General features: G+C 52.6%; 1 protein-coding gene across 3 annotated transcripts in view; it reads left to right on the top strand.

Annotated features, from left to right (window-relative positions):
• The window catches only part of GRIK4 (glutamate ionotropic receptor kainate type subunit 4), a 425,772-nt gene that overhangs the window by 335,300 nt on the left and 74,340 nt on the right, over nucleotides 1-16,132 (top strand). For 2 of the 3 annotated variants that reach the window (XM_053900360.1, XM_053900359.1), the window contains 2 exons: nucleotides 6,932-7,039; nucleotides 13,371-13,574. In XM_053900360.1, the coding sequence (XP_053756335.1) occupies nucleotides 6,932-7,039; nucleotides 13,371-13,574 (312 nt within the window). The remainder of the gene's footprint in view (nucleotides 1-6,931; nucleotides 7,040-13,370; nucleotides 13,575-16,132) is intronic. The other variant, XM_053900361.1, reaches the window with a different exon arrangement.

The raw sequence follows: 16,132 nt of genomic DNA, 5'->3' as shown, positions 1-16,132 counted from the left end.
AGCTGGATCCCGACAGCGCTAAGTGCAAAGAACAATCATCTAAATGTCCATAAAGTATTAAATGTTGCAGAGTGCACACGCACAGACACAAGCAGGGATGTGAGGAAATCCCTCAGGGCTTTTACAGCGAATCCCTATTTTACCTACTTGGGACAGAGCAAATGGGCAAAATGACAGCCCAGAGTGATTCTAGGCGGGAGGGAGAGGGCTGTGAGGGAGAGGCAGGTGTGGCTGCTCCGGGCAGGACCACCCTCCTCAGGTGACAGCAGAGGGCTCTCCCTTGATGACAGAGCAAAAGAAGACAAGCAGTGAGCAATGGTCTCGTTGCTAAGTGCGCAATTACAGCCTAGCCAAATGTTCTGAAAGGAAAGAGAATATGGTTTGGGGACAAGTTTGACTTTGGGAGAAAAAGGAAAGGCTTCCTGGGGGGTGGGGGGGGGGAGTGACTCTCAAACTGAGGCCTGAAGGATTAACTGTTAGGAACTAGGTCTGGGTTTGGAAAACGTCTACAAAGGTCCAGATAGCAAATATTTAGACTTTGTGGGCGCCTGGGTGGCTCAGTCGGTTGACTGTCCAACTCTTGATTTCAGCCCACAGTTCAGGGGCTCAAGCCCTGCGCCAGGGCTTTGAGCTGACAGCGTGGGGCCTGCTTGGGATTCTCTCTCTCTGCCCCTTTCCCACTCACGCTGTCTCTCAAAATTAATAAATAAACATCTAAAAAACATATATTTAGACTTTGCAACTTTACCCCTATAGATGAAAGCAATCATGGATACTACGTAAGTGAATGGGGGTGGTTAGCTGTGTTCTAATAAAACTTTACTTCCTAAAACAGGCAATGGACCAGATCTAGCCTGTAGGCTGATTTGCCAAGCCCTGAAGAGCTGAGAGAAGGCTAGGGGTCAGGGGTGGTATGCAGCAAAGAAAGTTCTAGAGGGGTCTGCATGCACACAGACCCTGGCAACAGGAGCTTGTTGCACTTGAACACGTAGGTGTGGCTGGAACGCAGAGAAAGCTGGAGCGAATCGTGTGAGGTGAGCGTGGAGAGTGGGCAGAGGCCCGCTTTGCAGGGCCTGCTGGGCCGTGTGAAGGATCTCTGTCCTTAAAAAAGCAAAAGGGGGACAATTGAAAGGTTTTAAGCAGGGGCTAATGCAATCATATTTGAGATTTTGTAGGGATGACCGCCCAGGGCTATGTGGAGAGCAGAACAGAGGCCCAGAGTGTAACCTCGTCCAGGGGAAATTCCATGGGGACCAGGACTAGAGTGGAGGCCAGGGAAGGGGGAGAGTCCGGGAAGTTTGCCCACTTGCTCAGGGCCACCAGGCCCTGTGGTGACAGTGCTAGATGCTAATGCGGGACTCCAGACTCCACGTGACACGCTACCAGCTCTTTCGGGAAGCAGCAGGGGACCCCTGTGGTCATGGCCCTGGATAGGCATTTCCCGAGGCATATTGCTGAAGGACTGAACAGCTTGCTTACACTGCCCCAGGGTCACACACCAATTAAATGCCGGTCCCAGACACTCATTCAGTTGCACAGCCAGTGGCCTTCCCAAAGGACTGTGGGTATTCTGTATCGATGCCACGGATTCCATTCACCAGAGCCCCGGCGCCCCGGCCAGCCTTATCTGTGTTCTCCTTACCACGGTTCCTTCCAGCCCGGTCCCTTGGTTGCTCGCCCTGGGGTCAAAGGCAGCTGTCCCAACAGCACTACCAAGTGACAATTCTTAAGGAGAGTAGACGCTGTGTAAAGTGGACAAATTAACTTCTCAAAGCACAGAAATGAAGTGGCCATCTACATTTCAGCAATCCATAGCAACGTTATCTCACAGCACAGTGTAATAATAACTGGCCTTGTAACAATGACACCGTACCAAGGTCAAGACGCTCACTCTGTTTGAGAGGACAGTGGAAAGTAGAATTCTCTTTCACAGAATATTCGGGTAAATAATTGAAATCTCCAAACTGTTAGTGCTTAAGGAGCAAGACGCTAATTAATGTGTATGGACCCAAATTAGCATAAGTCGTGTGTCCTTTAGGAATGTGGGGTAAATGATACTTTCTGTGCCCGTGCAAACACATCCCGTATCATTTATTTTCAGAAATGCTCATATGCGACTGAGCACTCCAATCATGAGATATTTCTTGTAGGAGCAGCAGAATGGGTTGTGAGACAAAGTACACATTCATTTTCAAAATTATGATCTCCATTAAGCAGCACATTGGCCTTGTTTTGAATCCTGTTTTTTTTCTACTCACCAGCTCTGTGACTTGGGTTGGTTATGATCTTACATGGACTTTCCTTTCCTTCCTTCCCTTTTTTTTTTAAATTTATTTATTTTGAGAGAGAGAGAGAGAGAGAGAGAGAGAGAATGAATGGGGGACAGGCAGAGAGAGAAAGGGACAGATGATCCAAAGCGGGCTGTGTGCTGACAGCATAGAGCCCAATGTGGGGCTCAAACTCACAAACCGTGAGATCGTGACCGAGCCAAAATCAGACACTTAACCAACGGAGCCACCCAGGTGCCCCTACTTTCCTTCCTAATAAAGTGAAGTGGCAATGAGAGTTGTAAGCATCTACTTCGAGCATCCAACACAGAGCCTGTGAGGGCAGGTGGGCCTCAGTGTGGTGATGGAGCCAGCTTGCCCCAGCTAGCGAGGGCTGCTAAACACATCTCTTCCCGACTCTGTTCCGTGACATCACGTTGGTAGCCTGCACTCAACCTTGGCCGGGAGTGTTTACTCCCCAGCGTTACAAATCGGAGCCTTTTTTTCCTGCAGAGCTGGATTTTAAACATTTCCTGGCCCACCACCGAATCCCTGTTAACCTCTACACCTTCGCCTTTCCCCGTCATCGTGTTTGTCGTCTGAGCTGCTCTTCCTGCGATGCTCTCCTTCATCCTGCATCGCAATCCCCTGGAGGGCTTGCTACGACGCACATGGCTGGACCCTTCTCCTAAGTCAGAGTTTCTGACTTAGTCAGTCTGGAGTGGGGCCGAGGAATTTGTACTTCTGTCCCTGGTACTGCTGATCCCGGAACCAGACTTTGAGACGCTGGTCTCATCGGTCTAATAAACTCAAGTCCACAGTGCAAAGCCCTCTGTGGGGCACAGAAGAGATCCACCTTCTGCCTCAGACCGCGGCGTTAAAAATTAATGAACGCTTGCATAGTACTTGCCCATACACTGTCTCATTTAATCTCCCTAAGTACTCTATGAAGTAATAATCACTATTTTAACCCCCACTTGGTAGACGGAGGAAGCAGGCTCAGAGGGACTGAGTAACTTACCCAAGGCCACACAGCTCATAAGCAGAGAACCCAAGTTCAACTCAGGTCCTCCCGCTCCGGGGCCACTGCATTCGTGATGCACACAGCGTAGCGCTCAAGGGCGAGCGGAGGCTGAAATCCGGCCTGCCCAGCTGTGCACCTGCAGGGCGGGGCCACATCAGCCCAGGAGGAGGGGGCCTTTTCCTTACCTGCATTAAGGCTCCGTATAGGCTAACGGTGTTGCCCGAGTCCACGGACACGGAGGAAAGGCAGAACAAGTGGCAGAGACAGAAAGTGCAGAGGGAGGCCCATGGAAAGACATTATTTGAACATAATCAGGCCCACACATGTGGGCATGTGCAAGAGGCTTACAAAACAGCTGTTCCTGCAGGAGGTTTTGAGGGCAGGCGTCAGCACGGTGGAGCGAGGGAATCTGGCTGGAGGCAGAGTCACAGATTGTCAGCGATGAGAGCCGGATCTCCTGCCCACCGCTGGCATGTGTGTGGCATGGAAGGTGCCCGGTGGGTGGGGCAATTAGCCTGTATCCCAGGGCGCCTGGCTCTGTCTCTCGCTTTCCCTCCCACCGCCTTTCTGCAATTAGATTGCTCTGAGGAATCACTGCCAAGCCGCTTTGTTGCATCTGACGAGTTTATTAATTTCTTGGGGGCTAATGGGAGGGTGGGTGGGAGATGCATTTCCTGACTAGCGCTTAGGGGCTAATTAGTCTCTTTGCTGTGTCCCCAGAGGTGGGGGGTGGGGGCAGTACACTGCTCAGGCTTCTCAGATCTGGCTCCGGGTAAATCATTTCTATCCCTGGCTTTTGTGGGAACTTATCTCGTGGCTTGGGTAAGATCGGGGAGTCCGGGGCCAGGGCAGGCGGTTCGTGAAGATTAGGTCCCCTGAGCACAGCCGAGGTGGGAAGGTGAGGCTGGGGGGAGCTGTGTCTCGCGGGCCCTTCGGTGACTATAGATAGGACTCTGAGAAGTTCACTCCTGTGTCAGACATCCAAATGCTGACATCCAGCCCAAGCGTTCTTTATGTCCTTCTGTCTAAATCTGGCCCTTCCCTCCCTCAGAGACCATGGGGAACCATTTCTCGCCATTTTGCAGACGGGCCGGATCTATCTTCAAATGAGCCTCCTCCGAGAGGATAGTCGTTTCCGCCTGACTTTGTGCAGGGTCCAAACCCAGGAGAGGAAAGCTCTGTCCGGGGTTCTTGCCCAATGGCTGAGGCTCCTTTCTCTGGTTTGCTGGGCCCGCTTTCATGAAGCACGTCTCGGCGTCCCTACCCAAGGCCCAGCAGCAGAGACAGGAGAGTCTCGTTCTGGGTGTCGGACAGCTCTGGGTTCAAGCCCGGGTACCACTACCGAGTGGATGAGCTTCGGCGAGGCACTAAACCTCTCCAAGCCCCAGTTTCCTTATAAATCAAAACACCACCACTATCCGCAAAGTTGCGGGGAGAGTTCAGAGAGATGATTGAACACATCTAGCCCAGCAGGTGTCTGGTCTCTGTTTTTCCCCTTCCCCTTTGTGCTTGAAAAGCCAGAAGCTCATCCCTCATTCTCCCCACCCATTTCGCCTGCAGAGAGAGGCAGAAGGGAAGCGCAGCAAGAACCTGATGTGGCTGGTCCCTTTGAGAGGCAGTTAGGTGCTCCAGAGACCCAGACGAGGCTCCCTCGCCTTCTGTCCATGTTTCACCAACAGCAGCAACCTGCTGACATGAGATGATGGCTTCCCCTGCTTCCAAGTACCAGCCCCTAAGCGAGATGCTGGGGCATGAGCGTAAACTGGCCAAGCCCCACACGGGCTGGTGGGGAAGACAGGCAAGCAGAAACGTGCAGTAGGGCATTGGAAGAGCCAGGCAGGACGGCCACGGAGGCTTCCTTGGGAAGACGTGCCTGGGGCTGAAGCTCAGGCCTCTCAGCCAGTGGGTGAGGTGGCCCCAGGACAAGTTGGGGAGGCTCTTTTATTTCAATGTCAGTTTCTTTATCTGTCAAATGGGACCTCCCGTGTGGACGTGCACGAGACGCTGCTTATAAACTAGAAATGAATATGCGTATGTCCAGGACCCTTCTGCCCGTGCGGAGGCGGAGAAAGCTGTCCACCCCCTCTTCAAGTGGCATCCTCACAGAGTCTTGGAGAGGAGTTTTGGGGTCATCTGGGTCATCTCCCCTTCGGCAGGTGACACCGATGGTGTCACCCGTGGACACCATCGGTCCTGTGGCTTGGCCTTCCCCTCTTCAAGCTCCAGGCCAGGATGTCAGAGGGGTGATTACTGTTCCCCAAGACCCTCAACCCTCTGGCCCTACGGAGTGGGAGGGGGTGGGGACCAAGGGTGAGATGCGTCTTCGTTGTTGTTCAGTTTTCCCCAAGGGGAACCCAGAGCCCAGCTCTGGTGAGCAGAGCCACATGGCATCCATGGAACTTGTGATGGTTTTCCAGGGAAGCTGCTGCTGGTGCCTGGAGGTGCCTGGCAGAGATAGATGTGTGCGTTTCATTGGGTTTCCAGCCAGCTGTCAGCCACGTCTCCTGGCCGCCCACTTCGGACACTCAGCAACAGACATGATTTGCCAGGGGCTTCAGCTAGTAGAAATATATTGGTATTTACACACATGCGTGTGCACACACGCACACATACGTATTTATAAAAAGGGTTCCGCTGAGAAAACAAACCATCTGAAAACCCAGTGATGTTGAGCTTAGGTGTAGATGACTTTCTAGAATGGAGAGCTGGGTAAGTTGTGTACTTTTCCCCCTAGAAGTGAAGGCAACGGGGAAGAGGGAGGAAAATAGTGTCAGGCTAAATACGTTCTGATTATGACCCAGGGAAGGTTTGCTATTACTCCCGTTTTGTAGATGAGGAGACACGCTCAGAGAGGTTCAGTAATTTTGGGGGGAGGTTACGCATTTGAGGTGCATGCTCCTGGGCCTGGCTGAATAACCTAGCCTCAAACTGGAGCATCCGTGGTCTTGGTTGGCTCGGAGAAGAAGGCAAGGCACACATTACCACCCCCGTTGATAGCTGGGGAAACTGAGGCTCAGAAAGATCTAAGCAGCTTGCCCGGGTTCTCACAGCCAGCAAGTGAACCGACCAGGGCAAGAACCCAGCTCTTTCCTCTCCGGGTTCGTTCACTCGTTGAACCCTCAGCGACGTTCACTGAAGGACCTAGTGCGATGTCACTTCTGTCCGGTATACCATTCTGATTCTTATCTGGATAATCAGAATCACGGAAAGGAAAGGCTGAAGCGAAGGAGCTTTGTGGCTCATGCCTGCCACAACATAATGTGATCCACTTGGTCCCTTCCCTTCTGTCTGAGAGAATGTCGCCAAACTGCATTCGGTTCCTGATTTGTTTCTCTGCTTTCCTCCTCTACCTCTCCTAGGTCTTTGCCCCTATCTTCCTGTCCCCTCTCAGATCCCTCCTCCACCTTCCCTGACCCCGTCAACCCTATGGAACGGTAACCCTGCCCTAATCCCGCCCCTCTTGTCCATGCTCCATATCCCTGCCTCCTTCTGTGCCTTACATATAGCCCAGCCGAAGGCAGGGGACTGGCCTCTCTGCTGCTTCTCAACCCTGGAGGCCTGCGTGACCTCAGCAACCCCGCTCTCCCCAGCCGCCTCCTTTCCCCATTTCTTCCCAGCCCTCTCTCCTTTGTCTCCTCAGATTGGCCAGTGGCACGTGGCTGATGGCCTCAGCATGGACAGCCGCCTCTACGCCTCCAACATCTCCGACAGTCTCTTCAACACCACCCTGGTTGTCACCACCATCCTGGTAAGCGGGGTGGTCCTGGGCCTCCCAGCTGCAGCTCCCCACGGTGCCTCTTCCAGCTCCAGGAGCTCCCGGGGTCCCAGTGAACACAAGACGGGCGCTCTAATCACAGCACCGAGGCCAATTTATGACAGTGTAATTAAACTCGAGTTGCTGTTTCATATGGAAATGATATTTGATGAGTTCCAGAGCAGCTGGGGAAGAGCGATGGGGTGAAGAGACACCACAGTTTGTGCATACCTCTTCCAGGGGCACCCTGACAGCCAGGGTGCTGTGCATGGCCCGGGGAAGGGAACCTTATGACCGAGAAGCCCAGCAGGGGGCTGGATCCGGTCCACCGGGGTGGCCCCTACTCTTTCACGGCAGCCTACTTTGCTTGGTGCCTACTGTGTACCAGATGCCCCCCTGCAGTGGACATCTGAATTCCAGGGGGTTTTTATGGCCTGTTTCTTCATTTCCAGATGGTCAAAAGAAAGTTCTCAATCTATAGAGCAAGGGACCATCTGCCTTTTTTATTTGATTCAATTCTCCTCAACAATTACCAAACCCTTCTCCCCATGGATCAGGCACCGTGTTCATTCCTGGAGACACGAAGATGAAGAAGACTCGGTCTCTAGCCTCAAAGAGGTCATAATTTAGTAGGTGGCCTGGGTCAAGTGCATTCACGGCCAAGGTCGGCCTCTTCCCCCGTGACGATCTCGTGTTTTCAAAGATGTATCCGTTAAACCAACTGCATATATTAAGCAATAATTAGTTTGTTTCTCTCCCCTCACTCTCCGCTTTTGACTAATCAAAAGCGTATTTCCCTGCCTGGCACAGTATCTTATCAGCAGGAGATAACCAATGCTGCCACACTGATATAAGTCCAGCCCAAAGCAGAGACTCGATGCGCTGGGTAGTCTGCTCAGCCTTATCACTGCTACATGTGCAGGGTCTGCAAATGCGTCTGTTTCTTTAGGCTTTCTGAGATAATGAAACAGCTCAGGGACTTCCATCACTTCATTCATGAACTCCTGGGGCACAGGAACCCTAGACTAGAATTTTTGATCTGCGGGCAGACTGGGGTAAAAGTCAGGAAAAAAGGTGCACAGCTAGCCCTATGGGGGTTGAAGGAGGAAGGGGTTCCCATGCCATCAGGAAGGTTAGCAAAGCCCCCCGGAGAAGAAGGGACACAGAAGACAGGCTCCAAAAGACAGGGAGAGATGGGGAGGGAGAGGTGAATGAAGGACAGCACTGTGGGCATTTAGGAAATGCTGAAAAGGGCCGGTTTTCCAGGAAATGGGCATTGGTGGAGGAGGGAACAGGAGGCCAGAAAACGGGCTATGGTGCTTAGGAACTTGAATGCCACACTGTTGAGTGTTCCCTTCATGTGAGACACGGAGTCACTGAATATTTTCATTCGCTTTTTCAGTGAATATTTGGGGGACACTATGCTGGGTGCTGTTGTGGGTACCCAGGAATAGACAGAGCTGAGATCACAGGCGTCAGTTTGGACCCATTGAGCCAGGGAAATCTGAGCAGAGACCTGACGGGGAGAGGTGAGAGCCAGGTGGCTGTCCGGGAAGGAATATTCCAGGCGGAAGGAGGAAACGATTGGAGCGAAGGATGGAGAGAGCAGTTCCAGCTCCCAGACTGTTGGTCACTCCCCACTGTCAGCTCCAGCTTTAGCCTCTCTGAACCAACCTGGAAATGCCAGAAAGATTGGAGAGTGGTGGTATCACCACAGCCCCTGAGGGCTCCTAGAGCCTGGCTGAGCTGGGCAGTGGTGAGCTGCGGTCCTGGCCAAGGGGGGGGGGGGGTCAGCACACAGCATCACTGTTGGGACCTCCCGCCCGCAGGCTTCTGGAGTCCCATGCTGTCCGTCCCCAAAGCCCGTGCTCTCACTGAGGCCCATTTACCTCTTTCACCTGAGCACGACGTCCTGAGAGGCTCTCTTCTCAATTTCTCAGTCTACCTCCCCATACTCCCTGCCCCTCTGTCAGCGTGGTCTTTCTGAAATCAGAATTATGCTGTTATTTCGTCACCCACAATCCTTCAGCACTGCCCAGGACCCTCCACCCCTGCACTCGGAGTAGAAACCCCTCCTAATCAAGCCCAGCCTGCCCTACCTGCTTCCTCTCCACGCAACTTGGGATCTAGCAGTACCAGACTGCACGACACTTCCTCACTGTATCATGCCCTTCCCTGCCTCTGCCCCTGCTGTTCCCTCAGCCCAGAATACCCTTCCCCCGAAATCCCATTTCCAACTGGAAATGCCTCTGCACCCACCCTTCGGACCTCTCTTCAGATGTCACTTCCTCCGTGAAATCTTCCCTAACCTGACTCCTGCCCTCCCTTGTCTCTAGCATTTTGCCCACACCTCCATGGTGGCATTTCTCCTATCAGACGTTGTTGTTTACATTCTATATCCCCTTCTAGAATGGGAACTCCTCGAAGATTGGGGTTCCTGACGCAAAGTAGGAGCTCGGCGATTAGAATTTGAATAAAGGAGTTCCTTCCTACAGGGTAGAAGGATGTCCCTTAAAAGCCAACGCGAGTTTGAGAGGGAGATGGGGACATTGCTGGGTTGTACTTCCTGCCTCTCAGGGGCTGGAATTGGACGGTGCTGAGAGCTTTGGCACAGACCCACGGGGACACGGAGACCACAGGGGTGTGTTTCCAGATGGGGAAAGTCAATCTGACTCTCTGTGTGTGCGCACACGCGCATGTGGTTCACATATGCACACGTGTGTTCATCAACTGTGACAGCAGGGCACTTTGGTGTCGGGTGACGTTTAACAACATGGTAAGTATGATCCGGACACACGTCTTTTCTTGTGCCTGTGTGTCTAAGATGGCTGCTACAACTCTCACGAGGAACGATTATCTTAATTTAGTCCCCGGTGACCATTTGTGGGTTATCCTTGGCAAACAGTAATCCTGAACGACTCACCCCTTAACACTCAGCACATATCCCTGTCCGGGTACACTTGGGACATGTGAACGATTTATTGGTTAATAGCACACACACAGAATTAGCCGTAGCTCTTAACTCCTTGAGCGCTTACCCCGAGTTGAACATTTTGCCTGTGTTCCCCTTTCCCTTCTCCCAACCCTCATGCCAGCACAGAGGGGCTCCAGCTCCAAGCCAGCACTCGGCCCCCACATTTTTCAAAGTGCTGGGGAGCCCCAACCTTCCTGACAGTTTGGCTTTCCCACGTTTCCTCCCCCAAGATCGGCTTTTTTTTTTTTTTTTTTGGATGTTTATTTTGTTTTCGAGAGAGAGAGAGTGCGCGCAAGCAGGGGAGGGACAGAGAGAGAAAGAAGGAAAGACAGAATCCCAAGCAGGATCTGCACCGTCTCTGTAGAGCCCAATGCAGGGCTCGAACTCACAAACCATGAGATCATGACCTGAGCTGAAGTGGGATGCTTAACTGACTGAGCCATCCAGGCGCCCCCAAGATTGGCCTTTTGTATGTTTACTATGAACGTGCCCGTGAGTGTTAAGTTAATTTGAGAGTAGAATGTTTCTGGGAAAAGAATTTCATGGTACTCCCTGGGATAAGTAAAGGTAGCCTGGGATGTTGCCAACCCAGGGCTGGAACCCCCAGCCAAGCCCTGTCCTGGCATTGTGCATTCACTCAGTCCACAAGGGCCTGGTGCCGGAGCCAGAGAGGGGTACCAGAGAAGGGGAAGAGTCTGTCCAGGCCCCACTTACATTTTACCTGGGAGCATGGCCTAGAGGACGACTGGGCCATGTGAGGCAGTGAGAGTTCTGAGAAATGAGTTGGCATCAGAGGAGGCGATGGGACCCCCAAGGACAGAGGTGAGTTAGGTTAGGCGGGAGAAAGGGAGGGAGAGCAGCTGGGGCAGAGAGAAACCCTTGAGTGGAGGACAGCAGGTGTGGAAGACAGGAGACTGGCCCACCTCATGGACATGGCAGTGAACTTGGCCATGAAACAGAACCAGGCCACCTTCGACACAGAGCTCCCTCTCCCTGACAAACAGCCTTCTGCCTTCTTCTCTCCTACTTCACGCTCACAAAATCACCCTCCTGTACCCTCCCCTCATGACTTCTGGGCTGTCTGACTCTCAGCCCTCCCCAACCCTGAAGCCCCTTCTGACTTGAGCTCAGCAAACCAGTGTCTCAGCACTTGTGTCTCTTAGCTTCTAGCACGATCTCCACCTTGATGCTCAGCCATCTCATCTCGTGCGGGTCCCAAGCCCGGTCGTCCTCACCATCCCCACTCACAGCTACCCATCAACGGTCAGCCTCCCGACTTCCTCTGGGTCTTGGTACTCCCTGGGCCCACGTCTTACCCCTTCCTTGTCATATCCCCTGAGCAGTTCTGCTAAGTCCTTTGCACACCAAGCCTTCAGTCCCGCCCCCAACGTGACTCTGGGGCCTGGCACGGATTCCCTCACCTCTGTCCCTTCCCCTCCTCTCTGTGTCCACGTCCATGTCTCCACCTCACCTACAGGCCTCCTTCCCAGCTTCTTTGCCGCCTTGGCCCTGTCTCTTTCCACTTGGCCCCAGGACCTCACTGCACCAGCTAGCGCCTCTCTTCCTTCTCTGATCTCTCCTTCTCATGGGATTCTTCCTTTCTACCTGCAAATACACCCTGGCCTCTCCCATCCTCAGATACCATCGCCACCCCCTTGCCCACACCCTGCTGCCCCTCCAGCTGCCTCCAGCTTGGGGGATTGTAAGTCGTGGTGTTGGTGGGCCCTCGGGGAATCCTCCAGCCCAGTGGTTTGCAGATGGGGCAACCGAGGCTGGAGGAGAGACGAGGCCAGTAGAAGGTGGGTGGAGAGGCCGTGTGCCTGCCTGCCTTTATCTCCTGACTTCTCAAAGTTCCGGTACCTTCTTTCTCATGCACCTTGCATTCACTCCCCATTCCTGTGGAGTCCTGCCGCCCCGCTGCACCTGCCGTGGGAGGGTTGCCAGCAACACCTGGCCAGGGGCCCCCTTCACAGCCCTGCTTCATCTCTGTAAGGGAACGTGTGCACCCTCCTTCCTGAACCTCCTTGCTCCTTGGCTCTCATGGCCCCATTCTCCTGATTTTCAACTTTTCTGGTTGCTTCTGCTTTATCTTCTATGGCTGCTCTTCATTTTCCCACTGTCTAAGATCAGGGCCTTGTCCTCTTGTCCCCCTTCTGTCCTCCCCCATGTCTTCCCCCGCCGATGGCCTCACATTTCCTGCAGCTTCAGCCGTCCATTCTGTACAGAGGCCTCCCAATGCCTGCCCCGGTCTTGCCCTCAGTCCACATTTTAAGCATTCGGTCAGGGGTTTCCTCCGGGATAGCCTGCCGGTACCCCAAATTCAACACGTCCCCAATCGTCTTCCCTTCCAGACCATCCATGCCCGTGATGACACCTTCCTCTGGACATCCACCCAGGCTCCAATAGTCTGAGGACCCCTACCCTCTGTACCCCACACCCCACCTGCCCTCAAGCCTGGCCCTCTCTGTGTTTCTTCCAGCTCTCTGCGCTCTATCCTGAGCCAAACTATGGCTCAGGACTCAGTATCTCACATCAGGAGAGAGTCTGCCCTAGCCCCAAGATGCTCTCTCTTATTATTTAATATTCTTAATCCTTAAGTCTTTCAAACCATCCATGTTCCCCTACTATGTATGTAGGCTGTGTACCCACCTTGCCCTGGCACCCAAGGCCCCTCTGACCCTAATTTATCCTCCGGGCACACAAGCCATGCTCCAACGGAATGGAGGGTCCGTTGTCCCCTAAAGAGGCCATGCTCCTTTGCACTCAAGATTATGCCCTTGATCTTGCCTTTCCCCTGCCTCTGATGCCTTCCATTAACACTATTCCATCTGTATTCCATCCCCCTCTGGAACCCAGCTTGGGTTTTACCTCCCCCATGGAAACTTCTCTGGACGTTTTCCCCAGAGAGACCCACCCCTCTTCCCAGAGCTCTCGTGGTTGGACCTGCTCTGCCTTGGGTTGCATTTGGTCAGTACATGTTCTTACCTCACCCACTATATTGTCAGTATCCTAGTATCTCATAATGCCCTGTGACAGGTCCATGTGGAATAAACAAACAGAAGGGAAAGAAAGAAGGGATGGGAAGGGGGTGAGGTCAAATGATGACCTTGCACCAGAGGGAGGAGCTTCAGCTTGACCCTCTGTGCGCTGAGACCCTTGTGTGTTCCTGGTAAGAGAAGTGTCTTGAGGCCGGGAGGGGAGCTAATTGCCACCTCCAGAGCAGCCCATCGCCCCAGTCACTTCCGTCCCTCTACCTCGTCTCCTCCCCGACCTCTGCCCCGGCACCCCCATCCCTCGTGGCTGAGACACCAGGGCTAAGATGAGAATGACAGCTGCCCAGTTTTGCTGCAGGAAAACCCGTATTTAATGCTGAAGGGGAACCACCAGGAGATGGAAGGCAATGACCGCTACGAGGGCTTCTGTGTGGACATGCTCAAGGAGCTGGCAGAGATCCTCCGGTTCAACTACAAGATCCGCCTGGTCGGGGATGGTGTGTACGGTGTTCCTGAGGCCAATGGCACCTGGACGGGAATGGTCGGGGAGCTGATCGCTAGGGTAAGGAAAGAACAGGTGGTCTAGACTTGGGGGTGGGCTGGGGAGGGGGAATTGAAGGGCATGAGGTTTGCCGAATGCTCATGAACCATCCACGTATTCAGGCAGTCATGCCTTTTTCATGTATTTGTCCATTTTTTTGCACAAATCTTTTCCGTGCCGGCACTGAGCCAGGCACTGGCGGTAAACGTTAGTGATGCAGACCGCCATGATCCCTGCCCTGTGGCTCTCCCAGTTCAGCACCTGTAACAGGTAATGGAGGTCTTGACCAATTAATACGGATTTGAGGTTTGGGTTCGGGGTCCGTTTTCTGGATACGCCTGGTGCTTTCTGTTCGTTCCAACGATTTTACGGCTCGGTAGCACCCCCTGGCAGAGTTTGGGTGGGCCTGGGAGAATAGAACACGCCACATCAGTTGACTTTGACACTGGAGAAGTGGCGGTCAAGGGAGACATGGTAAAATAACAGGGGGAAAAGGTTCAACCGTCAGAGGAGATGGTCACGGTTACGGCTATTTTGTTATTACTTCTCGTACTACTCTCTGCTGTCGTTAATGTGCTTCTACAGACCCGAGCCAAGGTGCACTTGGACAGGCTGTAGATTTTCAGGGTGAATGTGGGGAGTTGGTTAAAATGCAGGTGAGCATCGTAGAATGTCAGTCATCTGTTTGGTTAGAGCAAGGATATAGAAAGTTCTTCCTGGGGGACATCTCTTGTTTTCTTGGCACACACTATTAACAGCTGTACAAATTAATTAAGTCGTTACTGTTTCACGGCCCCTATTTCCATAACCGAGTTTTTGTGGCCGGGTCCTGGTGATGGGCACTCAGTGCAGAGAGCACAGACCTGGGTTCCTAGCACGACCTTGAACCAAGCCCTTTCCCTCTCTGTGCTTTCCATGTGCAGAAGGAGCCCCTGCAGCCTCCCAGTGAATGCCAACGTGCAAGGGTTTTACATACATTATCTTGAATCCTCTTTAAACATACCCTTTAGCTCGATGTTATCCTCACTTTACAAATGAGCCATCTGAAGCTCAGAGGGCTTGAATGACTTGTCTGAAGCCACATAGTTAGTATGAGACAGGGCTGGGATTTGAACCCAGATCTGTGTAATAGCCGGGCCTGCGCTGTTCTCACCGCCGCACCCCACCACAGCTGGACTTTGATGTCACCAAGAAAGGTACCCTTCCAACTGGGCCCCGCCTTCTCTCCTTCCTTTTCATGCTCCCTCCCTCCACACTGCTCTTCCCTTCTGCCTGGCTTTCTTCTTTTCTTCCCTTCCTTCTTTTTTCTCTGCCCTTTATCTCTTGAGTTAATACGATTTTAACCCTTTATATGTACCAGGCTTGGGGTACAAGATACATTTTTGCCATGATCGTCTTCAAGGATAAAAATATCTGTTGGGTATTAAATAAGCAGTCTTTGATGCCTCATGGTGAGATGGTTTGTATAGACAGGAGCATGAAAAGCTATTTAAGAGGTGAGGAGAAGGGGTGCTTAGGAGATTGCCTGGCTGTATAGACAGCATTTGCAGTGACCCGACAGGGTACATAGCAAGACTCTGAACCCTCCAGTGTGAGCTGTTTCAGAAGTGAGGCCTTGCTGGCAAGGAGAGGCTCTCATACAGAGGACAGACCAGTCAACAGAAGGCCACAGAAGGCCTAGGGAGCCCAGGGAGCATTTCACAGGGGCAGGGCATAGGGGTGAAGATTTCCTCAGAGAGCTGTCTGCTATCTTGATTTTTTTTAATGTTTTTATTTAGTTTTGAGAGAGAGACAGACAGAGTGTGAGCGGGAAAGGGGCAGAGAGAGAGGGAGACACAGAATCCGAAGCAGGCTCCAGGCTCTGAGCTGTCGGCACAGAGCCTAACACGGGGCTCGAACTCACACGCCGTGAGATCATGACCTGAGCTGAAGTCGGATGCTTAACCGACTGAGCCACCAAGGTGACCCTGTCTGCTATCTTTGAGATTCGAGCCCACCCTGCTGATGGTGCCCATGCTTCAACCCCTCATCCCCCACCCCCCAAAAAAAACAGATTTTTTATTTGCATTTCACTGCAGAGGTGGAGCCCGGTGGTTAAACCCCAGGAAGCTGAACTGCCATGACTTTTCCTTCTCTTACCGGCAAACTTGGTCACCTTGAGTCCGTTTCTTCAGCCCTCCTTGGCCTACCTGGTGACTGGTAGGGCGACTTCAGGGATGTCAGAGTTAGTATATAGCCAGTCCCCTTATCAGCCCCCTAATGAGCTATGACATGGACCGGCAGGGAGAGGGGAGGAGCCTGGGACTCAAGGACATGCGGCTACACACTGAATGACTTAGGCAATCAGCCAGGGATCTTCAACTTCACCCCAGATTGGCTTTCAAGCCCAAACCCTTGCTGCTTTGGTCTCATCTAGACATAGCTACTCATATCAACTAGTTAATTACTTAAACCATTAATTCAATAAATATTTATTGAATGCCTTCTGCTATTCCAGATGTTGGAGATACAGTGGGGGGGACCCCATAAACGCAGACACTGCCCTCATGAAACTTACCAGCGAGAGACAGATGTTAATG

This window comes from Panthera pardus, unplaced genomic scaffold (assembly GCF_024362965.1).
Source record: "Panthera pardus isolate Hobbes unplaced genomic scaffold, ASM2436296v1 HiC_scaffold_12, whole genome shotgun sequence".
Taxonomy (NCBI): domain Eukaryota; kingdom Metazoa; phylum Chordata; class Mammalia; order Carnivora; family Felidae; genus Panthera; species Panthera pardus.
Note: the sequence above shows the minus strand (reverse complement) of the source record. Positions and strands in the feature narration are given on the sequence as shown.